The sequence below is a fragment of the Protopterus annectens genome, chromosome 1.part1, assembly GCF_019279795.1.
Source record: "Protopterus annectens isolate FY-2018-M chromosome 1.part1, PAN1.0, whole genome shotgun sequence".
NCBI lineage: Eukaryota > Metazoa > Chordata > Ceratodontiformes > Protopteridae > Protopterus > Protopterus annectens.
This window is the reverse complement of record NC_056726.1, coordinates 1,035,746,189-1,035,765,028: the sequence shown is the minus strand read 5'-3', so window position 1 is coordinate 1,035,765,028 and position 18,840 is coordinate 1,035,746,189. Positions and strand designations below refer to the sequence as shown.

General features: G+C 41.5%; 1 protein-coding gene across 1 annotated transcript in view; it reads left to right on the top strand.

Moving 5' to 3' along the window:
- The window catches only part of LOC122815307 (deleted in malignant brain tumors 1 protein-like), a 567,314-nt gene that overhangs the window by 390,931 nt on the left and 157,543 nt on the right, over positions 1-18,840 (top strand). The window contains 1 exon segment of the mRNA XM_044087692.1: positions 5,033-5,053. Within this exon segment, the coding sequence (XP_043943627.1) occupies positions 5,033-5,053 (21 nt within the window).

Sequence of the window (18,840 nt, the reverse complement as noted above, 5' to 3'; positions counted from 1 at the left end):
TCTGCACTGTAGTGGCAGAACAGGTAGCTTACATCCTTCTAAGTTGGGAACTGCTGATTGAGGGCTCAGTGTCTGTTATTCTAAAAGTGTATTAATTCTGGTTTAAGCACTTGGGCTTCAGGCCAGTTATTTTACATTAAGAGTGTTCATGGTCTGCACTCTTGTGGGAGGAGAGGCTGGACTCTGCCCTTCTGAGCTGGGAATTTCTGGTTAAAGGCTTATAGTGCCTGCATATTTGAACTGCTTCTTACTGAAATTGGTACACATTGTTTGCTGTAGCAAAGACTAGATCCAGGCCTGCTGAATCTAGCTTTGTTTGTATAACTTGAGCACTAATCCAGGCATTCTTTAAAGTATTCAGTTGTATTTATTACTGCTTGGTAGTAACTTGATTAAAGTGTAGCTATCATTCTAAGTCTTTTGGATTAAGCACTTGGGCTTCAGACCAGTTGTTTTACATTAGGAATGTTTGTGGCCTGCACTGTGGTGGCAGGACAGGTAGCTTACATCCTTCTATGTTGGGAACTGCAGATTGAGGACTCAGTGTATGTTATTCTAAAAGTGTATTAGTTCTGGTTTAAGCACTTGGGCTTCAGGCCAGTTATTTTACATTGAGAAGGTTCGTGGTCTGCACTCTTGTGGGAGGAGAGGCTGAACTCTGCCCTTCTGAGCTGGGAATTTCTGGTTAAAGGCTTATAGTGCCTACATATTTGAACTGTTTCTTACTGAAATTGGTACACCTTGTTTGCTGTAGCATAGACTAAATCCAGGCCTGCTGAATCTAGCTTTGTTTGTATGCTTGTTGTTTGTTTGCTTGTTATTTCCCTGAAACGCTAATTCCACCTAAAATGCAGCTTTTCAGCGCTTCTGTGGATCTCTAGTGATATCTGCATTGCTTACTGTACTTATTTCCTTGTTTCACTTGAAAGAAAGTTACTGTTTGTCATTTTTGCATTTAAGTTACCTGTAACACATTGCATTTGAGTTACCTGGCACTTGCTCACTAAAGCAATTATATAAGTCAGCACTAAAAAATTAAAAGCATTACACCCTCACAAACTCCCCTTGAGTACCTTGTTCCCCATTGTCCCTTTTTTTCCATTATAAAGGAATTCCCAATACTATTCTAGCATGTCCAAAGGTCAGTTGTCAATCTCCTCTCCAGTCCAGCTGGTGAATCTGGGAATCTTGAGGCAATGTTACAACTGCCTCATGTACACAGACAACCCTCTCCTCCTCCCAACAAATTCCAGCACATGTGAGAGATGCAACCATATAGCCAAACTGGAGGCTAATCTCTCTCAACTCAGTACTGGCATAACCAGTCAGGAGGAGAAGGAAACCACACTCACTACAATTCCAGTCTCACATAGACCTACCACGACAGCAAACCAAGCACATAAACACACAAAAACATACTCGGAGGCTCTAAATAAAAAATCTGCCTAAGCAGCAGAGACCTCCAAAGCAGACACACAAGCAACCGCTACCCCAAAACAAAATACATGCAACACATAGCTCACAAAGCCAGTGTGCCAAACAGTCACAGTCCTTAAGGCTAAACAACACACCTGATACACTTGTAATAGGTGACTCTATCGTCAGGCACACTGACGTCCCGCTCACCAGGCTGAACAAGGAGAAGGTCACAGTGAGCTGCCTGTCGGGCGCTAGGATCCGCCACATAACACAAGCACTCAGGTCACTCCAAGGCAAGTACAAATATGACTCAGTCATTGTCCATGCTGGTGTGAATGACCTGAGACGTACCTCCCTGGACTACATGAAAAGAGACATAGAGGAGCTCTCTGAGCATGTAGCCCAGGCCGGTATGACCCTGACCTTGAGTAGCATCTTACCCTCACCAAGAATGATGCCACAATATGAAGACAAGAAGATCAATTTCAGCAATTGGCTTAAGTATTGGTGTCATTCAAAGGGGATCCAATGCCTGTCAGCCTGGGATGACATGCTCGACAAGCCACAATGCTTCGCTAGGGACAGCTTGCACCTGTCACCCCTGGGCTTTCAGATATTGGCAAAGGCTCTTGCTACCCCCATAGTGCCTTTTTTAGGCAAGGCTCAAAAGAAAAACCCACCTCCATAGGTATCACAAGGGATAAGAAACTAAGAGTAATGCTACTCAATGCCAGAAGTCTAAACCTCAAGATGCATGCACTCGAAACTCTCCTTAGCATGGAGAACATCGATATTTGTGCAGTAACAGAAACCTGGTTCAAGGCTCCCGAGAGCACCCCAGCACTACCAGGTTATACCTCATACCATGCTTTTCAGCCCCAAAACTTGGACTGAGCCACAAAAGGAGGGGGGGAGTATCAATATTCGTCAAAGATACTGACACCTCCAGTTTGGTGGCACAGCACGAAGCATCAGAGACTATCCATGTGCAACTAACAGTGGGCAAAACTCCCTTCCAGTTTATAGCCTGCTACAGACCACCCTCCCAAACCCAGGAACCCCACTCGGCCTTCCTGAGAGCACTGGAAAATATGAAGGTCTCTCCAAACACTATTATATTGAGTGACTTCAACTACCCAAACATAGACTGGGAGCATTACTCTAGCTCCAACACGCTAGCCCAAAGGTTCCTAGAATTTATAAACTCAAATGCTATGGAACAACTTGCTACCACTCCCACAAGAGGGGAAAACATACTGGACCTGATCATCACCAACATGGGGACTCTATGCTCCAGACCAGAAGTGTATCCCTCACTGGTAAGGTCAGACCATAAACTAATCTCACTGGATATTCACATCCCGACCCCACCTCCTGGCCAGAAAACCACAGTGAAAAACTTCTCTAAAGCAAATTTTACACTCCGCAAAACCAAGGTGGAATCCTTCAAAGCCCCCGGGCCTGTGGAAAATATGGCCCAGACCGCAGAATCCTTTATAAATGCATTCTATGAACACCTTCTGGAATGCATGGATCATGCAATCCCAAATAAAACCAAGACCCAATCCTCCAAAGGCAGACATCCTGTTTGGTGGACCCCAGCCATAAACAAACTATACAATAGAAGGAGGAAACTACTACATGATAGAGCAAAATCCTAAAAAGGGAAGGCATCTCTGATCAGTATTAGCAAAAAACTACGGGCACTCATAAAATCGTCTAAGGCCAGCTTTGAGAGAAAAATTGCACAGGACCCTAAGGATAATCACAAGGCTTTCTTTAGTTATGTTAGGAACCTGGGTGGGAATTCCCAGATATGCTCAGAATTAGTCCAAAATGACAAAAAATACACCGAACCCACAGACATTGCCAACATCCTAACTGACAGGTTCAGCACAAACTTCTCCCCCCCTCCCCACCAAAAGGTCAAATATCTATCCCAGCAGAGTGCTGTCCACCTGACATCTCAGATGCTCAGGTAAAAGCCGCGCTCTCCAAAGCAAAAAACACAGCATCAATGGGACCAGACGGTGTCCCGGGCTGCGTCCTACATGAACTCCAAGAAGAGCTAAACCCAAACATAAAACTACTGTTCAATCTCAGCCTTACTACAGGATATGTACCCAAAGAGTGACGTACAGCAACAGTGGTCCATCTCCACAAAGGTGGTGCCTCAACAGATCCTGGAAACTATCGCCCCATAAGCCTGACTAGCTTGGTCTGAAAAGCTATGGAAAGGATCATCATGGACCTCATAAATAAAGATATTGGGGACATACAGACACTGGATCCTATCCAGTTCTGCTTTGTTAAGGGCAGATCCTTCCTCTTAAACCTGGTCGATTTCTTTGAAACATTTACCAAGGCCATTGACGAGGGGAAGGTAGTCCACACAGCCTACCTGGACCTCGCAAAAGCCTTCGATACAATACCCCACTCGGGCATTATAGATAAGGTCACCAGCTTAAATCTAAACCCCTATGTCACTAGATGGGTTGTAAACTGGCTCAAGGACAGAGCACACATGGTTAGAATTGCTGGAGCCATGTCAGACTCCAAACCAGTTACAAGTGGCATCCCACAAGGCTCAGTCCTGGGACCTCTCTTGTTCGGTATATATTTCTCAGAGGTACAGGCCAACACAGAAGGACTGTGGCTGACCAAGTTCGCAGATGACTGCAAACTGGGTGCCATAATTGACTCTCCAGCTGACACAAGCATCCTCCAAAAGGGCCTCATAGAAACAGACAACTGGTGCCAGAGCCATGGCCTCAAGCTAAACACCAGCAAAAACAAAGGGCCCACAAATTACCACATAGGTGGTAATCCATTAAGTACAGAAGAAGTAATTAGGGACCTGGGGACCTAAGTTGATAGCAATCTCTCATTTGACAATCTCCTGGCCAAAGTGGTTAGAAAAACATTTTATATAGCCCACCTAATCATGAAGGGATTCACATCTAGATCAGAGGAGGTCATTGTGCCTCTTTACTCATCCCTCATCAGGCCCATAATTGAGTACAATGCCCCTTTTGGTATGTACCTTACCAGACACCTGCAGCAACTGGAAAGACCCCAAAAGTACGTCACCAAGAGGATCAAAGGGCTCAGACAGATGCCATATGCTGCTCAGTTAAAGAAACTCCAGCTCTACTCAGTGGCATACCACCTGCTCAGAGGCGATCTGTGCCTGACATATAAAGCCATGTCCAACCCGGAATTAATGGACATGCTGCACCTCAGAAAATCCAAATCCCATCGAGCTACGCGCTTGAGAGACTTGAACCTCAGCACTGAAATAAATAGGACATGCTGGTGGGACAGATTCATAACCCAGAGGCTCCCTTCACTCTGGAATAAAATCCCAGTCCAGGTTAGGCAGAGTTCCTCATTGACTCTCTTCAAGAGGAATCTTGATGAGTGGATGGGAGATCGTAGGTTTACCCCAGGTATCACTTCTGTGTCACTGTTAGACAGAGGCACAGTATACTAACCTCGAAAAAGGGCATAGCAAAATTAATTTAAAATGGGTGGCGAAAGCCAAACACACTCTGGCTAGGCTTATAAATACCATAGGGCAGATAGCCTAGTATGAACCTATGACCCTTTGAAGCTATAATCAACCCAGGACCTTGTCAATACAGAAGTACCCTCTAAGATCAATATATATTCATAAAGAGTAGCCTTGAGAATAATCACTCCAAGTAATCAATGCTAAAAGAAGTCTCCCTATGTGATGGTACTGTACACTCCAACATGCTAACCGCATGCATTCCTGTGCAAGCCCGCAATAAACAGAAGAATTATGCTTTGTGAGGGAATATGCTTCATTGCCTAGGTGGCAAAATGATTCATTTTGACAGACTAAATGCATTTCTGCCTGCCATCTGAGTATTTATGCAGGAGAAATGGTATTTCAAGATGCTGCACGTAACTCAGCAGATAATCTCCTTTCCAGGGAGAAAAGAGCCAGAATACTGGACAATGGTGGGAATGAAAATGAGAGAGCGGGGCATGTAAAATTAATCCCAAGAACAACTCCCTTCTGTCAGAAAAAAGACCCATCTGAAGAAAATTGACTGATGTTTGGAGAATGTGAGTAGAAGATGAAAATCTGCTTATGGTTTCCTGTGAAGCTTCTGGTATGAGCACCATCACTTCTGTATAGTCCCTTTGAAGGTAATGTAATTCTATTTTGGCTGAAAATTTAAGGCAGAAAAATGTAGTTCATGTAAAAGTCATGGGAGAATACTTTAGCGCACATTTATTGTATACTAGCCCTGAGTTACTAACCCAGAGAAACAAGTGATCCAAAATTATAGTATGCAACAAACAAGACATAGGGCCCAGCATGCAAATCTGAGTGAAGTGGTAGTTGGAACTAAGGTGTCTGACTTACGGAATACTTAAGATTCTTAAAAGGGCAATGGCATGTGTTTAGTGAGTTAAGAATGTAGACTGCTATGGAGTTCATTAAGGACTTAATAACATGATGGACTGGGATGGATGACATAACAATGTGTACTGTAACACAGAAATTGAAAGATCCTTATTAGAGTTATTTAATTTGATAATTTGATAAGAGTGGAGGATTACTGCGGTACAGATGTGGATGTGCTTATTGTAAGATGCAGGCAGCTAAACATGCATATTTTTACTGGAAAAACTAACAGTTTATAAACTATGCATTTAGTATTTAAAATAGATTACAACCATCCATACTGGTCTGTCTGCTGAAATAAGAGACCAAACATGACTAGAAGAGATGATGTTATATCTTTGACTTTGTCAGTATTATTGTTATTTGTAGATATGTCAGAGAAAAGAGAACATTTCTGAGAGATGGCAATCTGAAATGTAGCATGTGTAAATCTGGATTTTACGTCATTCACTCTCCACATTATGGGACTTGGCATTGTGACTCACAAGAATGTCGCACTGCAGTGGGGCAGGGGTTATATCCCATTTTTGACCAAACGGGATTCAACCAAATGGGTTTTCAGTGAAATACATTTTCGGTAAAGTGGGCTGCCTGAAATCATTTTCGAGCAAATGTAATTCGACCAAAAGCAGTAGATCCATATATATATATATATATATATATATATATCTATATATATATATATATATATATATATATATATATATATATATATATATATATATATATATATATATAAAATGTATACATAGATAGATATGGGTCTACTCCATAAAGACGAAAAAAATTTAATTGAAATTCAGAATATCGACACGACAAACTCAAACATTCACGTTACTGAAAATTCACAACAGTGAATACCAGAATTTTAAATGTAGAAGAGCTAATGATAAAGTCCTATTAATATATGTTTTGTTATAGTTAAATGATATGCACTGTCCCTTGAAGGTGTTGTGTTGCAGACGTAACAGAAATAAGGCGGATCTAATGTTGGAAGCTGCTGGTGTCGGTGAAGAGATTAATTGAAATATAAGCTTTAAAAGAGGAAAAGAAGTGCTAATAAGTGACATTATGTGCTGGGTGTAGAACAGAGTTTTTAAATGTTAAGCTGTTGTAGTTTACCACAACTTATGTAGTAATAGATACAGAGTCTGTCTGTAGTATACTGTTTCTCACTGTACTGTGATCGTGGAATTAGTATATTTAATTTTTGGGCTGGTGTGGTTGGCACAGTCCCCACATTGGGGTGCATGGGCTGCAGCACCCCTGTAAAAGCATAGCAGTAAAATACTAGTTTTGAGTCAGTTTCCATTTGTTGTTTCCATTTTGATGTTATGGTATTCACTGTTGTGTATTTCAGTAAAGTGAAATTTTGATTGTGGTCTCGATATTCTGAATTTGAATTAAATGTTTTTTCGTGTTTATGAAGTAGATCCATATATATATATATATATATATATATATATATATATATATATATATATAAACGCACACACACACACACACACACACACACACACACACACACACACACACACACACACACACACATATACACACACACACACTTTCATTCACATACATTCACATACATACATACATATATTAATTCTACTGAATATCTTCCTGCATTCCCAAAATACATAAAAAAAAAAATAATGTGTCTTAAATTAGCTAAACAGAGTTATGTTAATGTTGTGCTCTTCTTCATGCATTTGCCCCAGTCTGTTTTTATTAAACAAGTGTAAAAGAAAAACAGTTCTCAGTGTCAAGCCAGTACTCATTGGTACAATACTATGTTCATACTTTATAGCAAACTCCCGGTGCATTTTCATTGTTTATTACATACTTTTATTATTTTGTTTAGCCTCCTCAGTAGCTTAGTTCAGCATTACTAGATTGAAAACTATACTTTTTAAACACGTGTTCCTTGCTTTAAGATGTTTTCTTATTAAGTTTGAAAGTTCCTCCATAAAATGTAGTTTCCTACACATATAAACATACACTCACACACTCATATTTACACACACACACACACACACACACACACACACACACACACACACACTTACAATTCAGTTAGCAGACAGCAGACACTGAACACATGGAAAACAATGGACACTCCAACATTCTGAAATTAATGAATAACGGATGTGATCGGTTCATAGGTTGGTACTAGGCTATTGGCCCTAGGGCCTATGCAAGTCTAGCCATAACAATTCCCTGGATATTTCTTCCCACAATATTTCCTTCTCTGGACCCCTGTCTAGCAGGGCGACTGACATGATCCCCGGGGTGAATTTCCTATCTCCCATCCAATCATCAAGGTTCCTTTTGAAGAGGGCCAATGAGGCGCTCTGCTTGACATGTATGGGCAGTCTATTCCAAAGTATGGGGAGTCTCTGGGTCAGGAACCTATCCCTCCAGCATGTTTTGTTCATTGTGATGACAAGGTTTAGATCCCTGGAGCGTGTGGCTCTGAGGGATTGGAATTCTTTAAGTGGAGCATATTCAACAGCTCAAGGCTTGACATGGCCTTGTGTGTTAAGCAGAGATCGCCTCTGAGTAGATGATATGCCACAAAGTATAGCTAGAATTTTTTTAGATGGTCAGCATATGGCATCTGCTTTAGGCCTGTGATTCTTTTAGTGAGGTATTTCTGTGGCCTTTCCAGCTGTTGCAGATGTCTTGTGAGGTACATACCAAATGGGGCATTATACTCTATAATGGGTCTAATGAGGGATGAGTACAGTGGGACAATGACCTCCTTTTTTCTGGATGAAAAAACCTTAGTGATGAGGTGTGCCACATAGAAGGATTTCCTGACTGTTGTGGCAATGTGGTTATCAAAAGTGAGACCGCTGTCCACCTGTGTCCCTAAGTCTCTCATCACACTTTCAATGTTTAGTGTCCTGCCACCTATGTGGTAATTCATGGGTACATGTTTTTTTCCAAAGGGGATAACTATACATTTCTTGGCATTAAGCTTGAGCCCATGGTTCTGGCACCAGGCATCTATTTCTGTAAGGCCTTTCTGTAGAATATCCACATCATTTGGGGATTCAATAATGGCTCCCAGTTTGCAGTCATCTGCGAACTTTGTTAGCCAGAGTCCCTTAGTGTTGGCCTGTACTTCTGAGAAGTAGATGCCAAGCAAGAGAGGTCCCAGAACTGAACCCTGAGGTACTCCACTTGTCACTTGTTTGGAGCTGGATTTGGAGTCGGCTACTTTTACAGTCTGGGTTCTGTCAGTAAGCCAGTTGGCAACCCATCGAGTGACGTAGGGATTTATGCCCAGCTTAGTAAGTTTATCTATGATTCCAGAGTCTGGGATTGTGTCGAAGGCCTTGGCAAGGTCCAGATAGACTGTGTGGACTGCCTTACCCTCGTCCACAGCTCTGGAGACTGATTCAAAGAAGTCAATCAGATTCAGGAGACAAGATCGGCCCTTCACAAACCCAAACTGGGTGGAGTCCAGTGTTTGAAGGTTGCCAATGTCTTTGTTTATAAGTTCCATGATAATGCATTTCATGCCCTTGCAGATCAGGCTTGTCAGACTGATGGGACGGTAGTTCCCGGGATCCAAGGCGGATCCCCCCTTGTGGAGTGGGATAACTGTTGCTGTGTGCCACTCAGTGGGCACGAAGCCTGAGGTGAGGCTATGATTAAACATGACACTTAGGTGGGGTGCCAGTTCATTTTGTAGTTCATGTAGTACACAGCCTGGGATGTCATCTGGTCCCATGGATGCTGTATTCTTAGCTTTGGAGAGTTTCTACCTGTGCGGCTGTGATTACTGGAATTTGGCAATCTTTTGGTATTGAGATGGACCTTTTAGTGGGTGAGAGGAGGGTGAAGTTGGCACTAAATCGATCTGCCAGGATATTGGCAATATCCTTGGGATCAGTATATTTAATGCCATTCTGTTGTAGCTCAGAGCAGATCTGAGCATTGCCATTTAAATTCTTGACATAACTATAGAATGCCTTTTGGTTGTCTTTGGAATTTTTGGCAATTTTATTTTCGTAACTAGCTTTTGAGAATTTTATGAGGGATTTCAGCTTCTTACTGAAGCTGGTGAGGGAGATTTTTGCATTCCGGGATTTTCCTCTTTTCTGCAACAGTTTCTTCCTTCTGTTGTATAGTTTGTTTATAGCAGGGAACCACCAGATTGGCTTCCTTTCTTTGGAGAAGAGCATCTTGGTTCTATTTGGGATGGCATGATTCATGCACAAGTGGATGTGCTCATACAGTGCCTTAGTGTAGGATTCTGCAGTTGAACTTTCAGATCCCGTCTGCATGGGTGTCATGAAGTTTGTCACTTCTGACTTCAGTAGCACGAAGTTGGCTTTGGAGAAGTTTTTTAAGGAGGTTTCCTTATGGATGGGGTGGGGGTGGGATGTGGATGTCAAGGGTGATTTGCTTATGGTCAGACCTGACCAATGAGGAGGTGACCACTGGTGTGAAGCATCTATCACCCATGTTGGTAATGACCAGGTCTAGGATATTGGAGCCACTGGTGGGACAAAGGATTAGTTGATCCAGGGTGTTGGAATTTATGAATTCCAAGAACCGTTGGGAAAAGGAGTTGGTACCCGAGTAGTTTTCCCAGTTAATGGCAGGGTAGTTGAAATCACCCAGTATTAGGTTCATAGGTTCATAGGTTCATACTAGGCTATCTGCCCTAGGGCATTTATAAGCCTAGCCAGAGTGTGTGTGGCTTTCACCACCCCTTAGGATGAGAATACTATACCCATTAGTTTGCTGTGCCTCTGTCCAGCAGTGATACAAAGATGATTCCCGGGGTAAACCTACGATCTCCCATCCACTCGTCAAGATTTCTCTTGAACAGAGTCAGTGAGGGGCTCTGCCTCACATGGACTGGGATTCTGTTCCATAGTGTAGGGAGTCTCTGGGTGATGAATCTGTCCCTCCAGCACATCCTATTTATATCCGTGTTGAGGTTTAAGTCTCTTGCTCTCGTGGCTCTGGTGGATTTGGATTTTTTGAGGTGGAGCATGTCCATTAATTCCAGGTTGGACATGGCCTTGTATGTCAGGCACAGATCACCTCTGAGCAGATGGTATACGACTGAATAGAGCTGGAGTTTCTTCATTCGGGCATCGTATGACATATGTTTGAGCCTTTATCCTTTTGGTGAGGAACTTTTGGGGTCTTTCCAACTGCTGCAGGTGTCGGGTAAGGTACATTCCGAATGGGGCGTTGTACTCAATCATTGGTCTGATAAGTGAAGAGTACAGGGGTACAATGACCTCTCCTGATCTGGATGTGAATCCCTTCATAATCAGGTGGGCAATGTAGAAGGTCTTCCTAACCACTTTGGCAATGTGAGTGTCAAAAGAGAGGTTACTGTCAACTTGGGTCCCCAGGTCCCTGATAACTTCTTCCATGTTTAATGGATTACCACCTATGTGATAATTCGGGGTTACCTTGTTTTTCCCAAAGGGTATGACTATACATTTTTTGGCATTTATCTTAAGGCCATGGCTCTGGCACCAGTTATCCATTTCTATGAGACCTCTCTGGAGGATGTCTGTGTCTGATGGAGTGTCAATTATGGTGCCCAGTTTGCAGTCATCTGCAAATTTTGTCAGCCACAATCCCCCTATGTTTGCCTGCACTTCAGAAAAATAAATGCCGAACAAGAGGGGGCCCAGGACTGAGCCCTGTGGGACACCGCTCGTGACCGGCTTAGAGTCTGACATGGCACCAGCAACTCTAACCCTGTGTGTTCTGTCCTTGAGCCAGTTTGCAACCCATCTTGTGACATATGGGTTTACATCTAAGCTAGTGAGCTTTTCTATGATGCCCGAGTGGGGTATTGTGTCGAACGCTTTTGCTAGGTCAAGGTAGGCTGTGTGAACTGCCTTACCCTCATCAATGGCCTTAGTGACTGTTTGAAAAGTCGACCAAGTTCAAGAGACAGGATCTGCCCTTGACAAAGCCAAATTGGGTAGGATCCAGTGTCTGTAGGTCCCCAATGTCTTTATTTATGAGTTCCATTATGATCCTCTCCATAGCTTTGCAGACAAGGCTCATCAAGCTTATAGGACGGTAATTTCCAGGGTCCGTAGAAGCACCGCCTTTGTGGAGTGGGACCACAGTTGCCGTACGCCATTCTTTGGGTACGTATCCTGTAGTAAGGCTAAGATTAAACAGCAGCCTTATGTGTGGGTTTAGTTCCTCATTGAGTTCGTGTAGCACACAGCCGGGGACACCGTCCGGTCCCATTGATGCTGTGTTTTTGCTTTAGAGAGCAGCTCTCACCTGGGCATCTGAGATGTTTGGGAGGCTAGACTCTGGTGGGATAGATATTTCTCCTTTTGGGGAGGGAGGAGAAATTTGCACTGAACCTGTCTGCCAGTATGTTGGCAATGTCTGTGGGTTCAGTGATTTTTATCATTTTGGACTAATTCTGAGCATATCTGGGAGTTTCCACCCAGGTTTCTAACATAGCTAAAGAAGGCTTTATGATTGTCTTTTGTGTCATTAGCGATTTTTCTCTCAAAGTTGGCCTTGGATGATTTTATGAGTGATCGTAGTTTTTTGCTAGTATTGATCAGAGATGCCTTCCCTTTTAGGGATTTTGTTCTGTCATGTAGTAGCTTTCTCCTCTTGTTGTAGAGTTTGTTTATGGCTGGGGTCCACCAGACTGGGCGCCTGCCTTTGGTGGAAAGGGTCTTGATTTTATTAGGGATTGCTTGATCCATACATTCCTGGAGGTGCTCGTAGAAGACATTTGTAAGGGTTTCAGCAGCGTGGGTTGTGGTTTCCACTGGCTCGGGGGCCTTGAAGGATACCACTCCAGTCTTAAGAAGTGTGAAGTTTGCTTTTGAGAAGTTCTTCACTGTGGTCTTTTTGCTGGGGTGGGGGCGGGTTGTGGATCTCCAGTTAGATTAATTTATTGTCTGATCTCACCAATTAGGGATATACTTCGTGTGGAGCATTTTGTCCCCATGTTTGTGATGATCAGGTCTAGTATATTTTCTCCTCTTGTGGGAATGGTGACTAGTTGTTCCATAGCATTTGAGTTTATGAACTCAAGGAACCTTTGGGCTGGGGTGTTGGGGCTTGAGTAATGTTCCCAGTCTATGTTTGGGTAGTTGAAGTCACCCAATATGATGGTGTTTGGAGACATTCATACTCTCCAGTGTCTTCAGGAAGGCTGTGTGGGTTTCCTGAGTTTGAGAAGGTGGTCTGTAGCATGTTACAAACTGTAGGGCAGTTTTACCTATGGTTAATTGCACCTGGATGGTCTCCAATGCTTCGTGCATTGCCACTAACCTCGAGGTGTGGGTATCCTTTATGAATATGGATACTCCCCCTCCTTTTGTGGTTCGGTCCAGATTTTGGGGCCGGAACGCATGATATGAGGTATAACCTGATAGTGCTGGGGTGCTCTCAGGAGCCTTGAACCAGGTTTCAGTCACAGCATTAGGGTGTTTGGTTGTATCTTAATATTTTCCAGTATGTTTAGAAAGGTGTAGTGAGAATCTTGGGGCATGGTGGGGGATCTGTAGCAAGCTACAATTTGGATTGCAGTCTTACCTAGTGTTAGTTGCACCTGGAGAATTTCAGATGCATTGTGTTGAGCAACTAGCCTGGAGGTGTGAATATCCCTGGTGAATATGGACACTCCTCCACCTTTAGTGTTTCGGTCTTGGTTTTGTGGCCAAAAAGTGTGGTAAGAGTTGTAGCCTGGTATTCAGGGGTGCTCTCTGAAGCCTTGAACCAGGTCTCAGTTACTGCACAGATATCGATGTTCTCCATTTTTAGGAGTGCCTCGAGAGAGTGCATTTTGAGGTTAAGACTTCTAGCATTGAGTAGCATTACCTTTGGATTTTGCATGTTTGTATCTGTTACGGTGGTGGTTTTATCCTTTGAACCTTGCCTAATAAAGGCACTATAGGGGTGGCAAGAACTTTAGCCAGTAACCTGAATCCGAGGGGTGACAGGTGCAGACCATCTCTGGCAAAGCATCATGATTTGTTGATCATGTCTTCCCAGGCAGACAAATACTGGATCCCCTTTGAATGACACCAGAAGCTTAGCCAATTGTTGAAGTCAATCATTTTGTCCTTTTACTGTGGTATCATTTTGGGTGAAGGCAGAATGCTACTCAGGGCTAGGGTTATACCTGCCTAGGCCACATGATCCAAGAGCGCTTCCATGTCTCTTTTCATGTAGTCCAGGGAGGTACGCCTCAAGTCGTTCACTCCAGCATGGACAATGACAGAGTCGTATTTGTACTTGTTGCGGAGTTACTTGAGTGCATGCATTATGTGGCTGATCCTGGCACCTGTCAGGTAGCTGACTTTAATTTTCTCCATGTTCAGCCTGGTGAGTGGGACATCAGTGTGCCTGACTATAGAGTCACCTATGACTAAATTGTTGGGTACATTGTCTTGCCTTAGGGACTGTTGTTGGGTGGCACACTGGTGTTGTCAGCTATGTGTCACTTTGGTTGTGACTGGTGTTTGTTTGCATTTCAGCTTTGGAGGTTCTTGTTGCTTGGGCAGGTTAATGTTAAGAGCCTCCGCATATGTGGGTTTAGTGTTGCTATGTGTGGGTGTTGATGGTGTGGGTTTTGAAGGGCTATGAGTTGCTAGAGGTGTAGTGCAGGTGTTGACCTTCTCCTCTTGGCTGTCTAGCACAATCTTGGCTGGAGAAAGCTTTGCTTCCAGTTTGGTTATGTAAGTGCATCTCTCGCAGGTTGTAGTGTTGGGTGGTAGGAGGAGAGGATTGTCTGTGTACATGATGCAGTTGCCGCATTGCCCGAGTATGCCCAGATTTACCATGTAGACAGGAGAAATGACCAGAAGCTGACCCTTGGACATGTCTGTTTAGGTGCTTTTTTTGTAAAGTTTAAGAGCTGTTTTCCCTTACCTTTGCAAGGTACTTTGCAATTATAGGCTGTTTAATGCCTACGATTAATTTCTCCTTATTGACAAGGAGAGCTGAGTGCTTGTATCAGTTTTAGGCTTCCTAGTGCTTTCCAGCAGGTTATAGAGCAAGTGCTAGTCACAGGGGTTCAGATTTTAGTGCTACTACTGAGAAACCAGCTAGTTCTAAGGAAAATTTTGAAGAGCAGACTTTCTGGCACCTGGAATAGTTTAACTGTAGCCTTGCAGTGTTGCACAATGCGAAAAATGTGCAAACATACACGTTTTTAAGCCAGAAAGCTGAAAGAGATAGAAATCAGCCCAAATAATCAGCCCAAGAAGGCTAATAAAATTACAATTTCAGAACTGGAAACCACTCCTCTAGTGTTAGATAGGCAGTACAATGCTCACCACTCCAACTGGTAAGCAGTAGGTCTTCCCTCTACCACAGCAAGGTCTGGATAGCTCTGAACACAGAAAATAAAGTCCTGAGACAAGCAAGGCCTGGGATATGGACTGGCTAGGAAAGGTGGGAAATGAGCAAACAAGATAGTATTTTTTTTGTTGAAACAGGCTAAACAATGCAATAATACAGTAAATAAACACAGAAAAGGCTGACACACTTGAGTGTGTAGTCCTAAACAGTAAATGCAATTAAAACTCTACAAAATTAGCAATTTAAAACTTTTTAAATGAAGCAAGGCACGTGCACAACTGAAAAATGATTTAAGAGGCAGTAACACAGCAGAATAAGTAGCTAGTCTACATATACAGAGAAGTCTATATATACAGAAAAGCTGCTAAAACACACAAACAATTCAAATGCAGTGCAACCTACAGCACTTGAGTTGTGACAATATTAAGGCAATTACAGTTATAATAAATGCTCTAAAATATACTCTATATTTCCAAAATGTTTGACAAGCACAGTCAGAACACAAGGAGATTCAGGCAATTTTTTTTTTTTGAAACGGAAAAAGGCGAAACAGAAGGCCTTCTCAGATGTTCTCTCTGTATTAGGTAGAATGAGCTAATGACACTAGACTGAGAGGAGTGTCCCAGATCAGATTTACAGTAGGGGCGGGCAACTGCAAAGCCGCCAAGTATAACAAGAAGACACGAACAGGGAGAGAGGGTGGGGACAATACTAAAGCTATTAGCCTACAGACAGTAAACACTACAGAAAGCCACAAAATGAAAGTTTTTAAACAGATAAAGGAGCAAAGAAACTCTACATAATGCTTTTAACTGCAAACAAATCAGTTACCCATGCAGATTAGTTAATAGCAATATAATACGCTGAAAACTATGCAGCAGGCAATAAAAAGTGCTATATATAAATTGCTAGAAACAATAATCAGTATAAACAATCCAAAAAAAACAGGATACTTATATATCTCAGCTCTGAGTTGTCGTCAATGCCCCTCCTCCACTCTGCTCTGTGTGTATAGGTAATAAAACAAAGAATGTAACAGTAATAAAACAAAGAATGCCATACTAATTTTCTAAAACTGCTGACACAGAGAATATATTTATCAGCTACTATATCTGACCAGTAAAAGACACAAAGGCAAAGACAAAATTGGTATATACTATATACATGTGATGTGATTAAAGAAACTGTAAGTTCATCACCTAGTTTTGCGTTTAGGAAATGTAGGAATCTGAAACAACAGCTCTGTTATAAAGACCTAAAATGTGCTCTAAGAATGCTATAGTTAAAACTGAAAACACTGTGCCTTGCTATAATTGCCAGTTCGTGACTATATAAATAAGAGCAATGTTTTTGTACACCCTAATACAAGTAAGACATATTATTTTTATACATTTGCTACTTGTAAGACCAAGAATGTGGTATATTTAGGCACTTGTAAAAAATGTACTTCATTCTATATTGGAAAAACCAACAGAACTTTAAAAGAAAGGATAGCCCAACATCTATCTGACATACTTAGGGAGGTAGAGAGTAATGCCTTAGCTAAACATATCGTTTCAGATAAAACACATAGTTTTACATTTAGGGTTTTAAAATTGATTGAAAGAGTATTGGAGGAGGGGATATTGTGTTGAACACTGAGAGTGTCAAATATAGATGGATTACTTACTTTCAAGCAGATGGGCCCCACTGGGCTGCATGACACCGTGAGCTTAAAATCTGTTCTCAAGAGAAGGTCCCTTTTCCATGAAACAAGCACTCAATTGTTTATTTTAATTATTTTTTGTTGCTGCCCTTCTCTTGGTTTGAATTTGAGCATGTGGTGTATATATGAAAAAGTGTTTTTTTGTGATTTTAAGCACTGAAGAAGAGTTTCATCTTGAGGGCTTTGCTATTAAACTTATTTTACATCACTTTGTGAATTCATTTTGTTTTTCATTCTTGGACAGTTTTATTTGGAACTGTATACTGGGAGTTTACAAGCTTGTTTTTTTTGCTTTGTGTTTGTGGTACTGGAACCATCCAGCATAATGGGAGAAGTACAGCCTCCTTCTGGTTTGTCTAAAGCCAGTGATAGATTAAAGAACCTGTTAAAGGTAGAAGAAAATCCAATTATCTTAAATGTGCAACAATCTGAAGCCACTGGACCTAATGAGAATTCTAGTAAATCCAATTATCTTAACTGTGCAACAATCTGAAGCCACTGGACCTAATGAGAATTCTAGTAATGCTAAGCCACTGTCTATTTTATCAGGTATCAAACTGTTAGTGAAGAAACTACAGATGTATAAAAGTTTCAATGGCAGGGACTGAATTTTGATGTATAGTTAGCAATGAATATTGTTCCTTGTGGTCTCTGTATTAGAACAATGCCTACCTATGGAATTACTTATCCAGAACTCTTAAAGAAGTGGCAAGAACTCAACCTTAAAGTAAGACTACAGGATTTTCATGAATGAATATTTTTCTTAGACTGAGAGGCTGCTGGTGTCTGATATTGTTTTACTTGAATGCAGAATAGTCTCTTCTCTTGAATTTTTGACAGCTAGTTCCATTTATATGGACATGCTTGATGATTTGTCTAAATATGAAAGTAATATTATTTTTCTTAAAAAGTGAACATTTATTAGAGACTATAATGACTTTAAAAATGGATGTATTTTTTTGGCCAAGAACTGAGTTAAAAAGACAGCCACTGGTTCAGCCAATCAGATGATGAGAATGAGTGATGAGCAGATGAATGAGGGATGAACATCTTTGATGTTTAATGTGATTGGGCAGCCTGGGGCTATGGAAACAGAGGTTTTATATTCCCAGCAGGATGTCATCATGCTTCCAGTAAAGAAATCAGAAAGTGGCCTGTGTTTCTGGTGCCTCTGTTACTCCAACTGTACCTGAATGTTCTTCAAATTAAATGGAAACAACTACAGCATCTATTGTAATGACTGTCTAACTGCAAGAGAGAGTTGCCCTTCAAAAACCATCCAGTTCTGTAAGAAGTTTAGACAGATGGAAGAAACAACCAGGTCAGACTGTTTATCCTAACACCAGAAGTCAAACAGACAGTAAAATGAACTCAAAAGCCAGGTAGAATTATTAATGCTGATTCCCTATATAAAATTATTAATGGTGTTTTGAATCTTTCTAGTTTTACTCTGACTTCTGATATGTAAAATGTTTTATCTAGGGGCTTGAATTTTGTGCCTTCTTGTAATGATGATATTACTGAAGCCCTTAAAGATTTCAGAATGTTGGTTAGAGATCATAACCTAAAAAATATTTTTAAAAAAATTGTTACTGCTGTGAATACACCTAAGAGCAAGTGTAAAAGTTCCTTTATACCTAATAACATACCCATCCTGAGTGCTTTGCAATGTGTGAAAAACAATTGTATGAAATGTTTAATACAAATAGCCAACATACATTTTACAATTTAAGTAAGAATGAGAGTCTAGCTTTGAAAGAACTGAATGAAAAAAAAAATGAAATTGTCATTAAATAAGCAGATAAAGTTAGGGCTATAGTGGTGATGGATAAAATGTTACATAGTGAAAGAATGATGCTCTTGTTAAGTGATGATAGCGCTTTCAAAGCAGTCGTTACAAGCTTTGTTCAACAGCTGATTTTTTTACTTGCAAGTC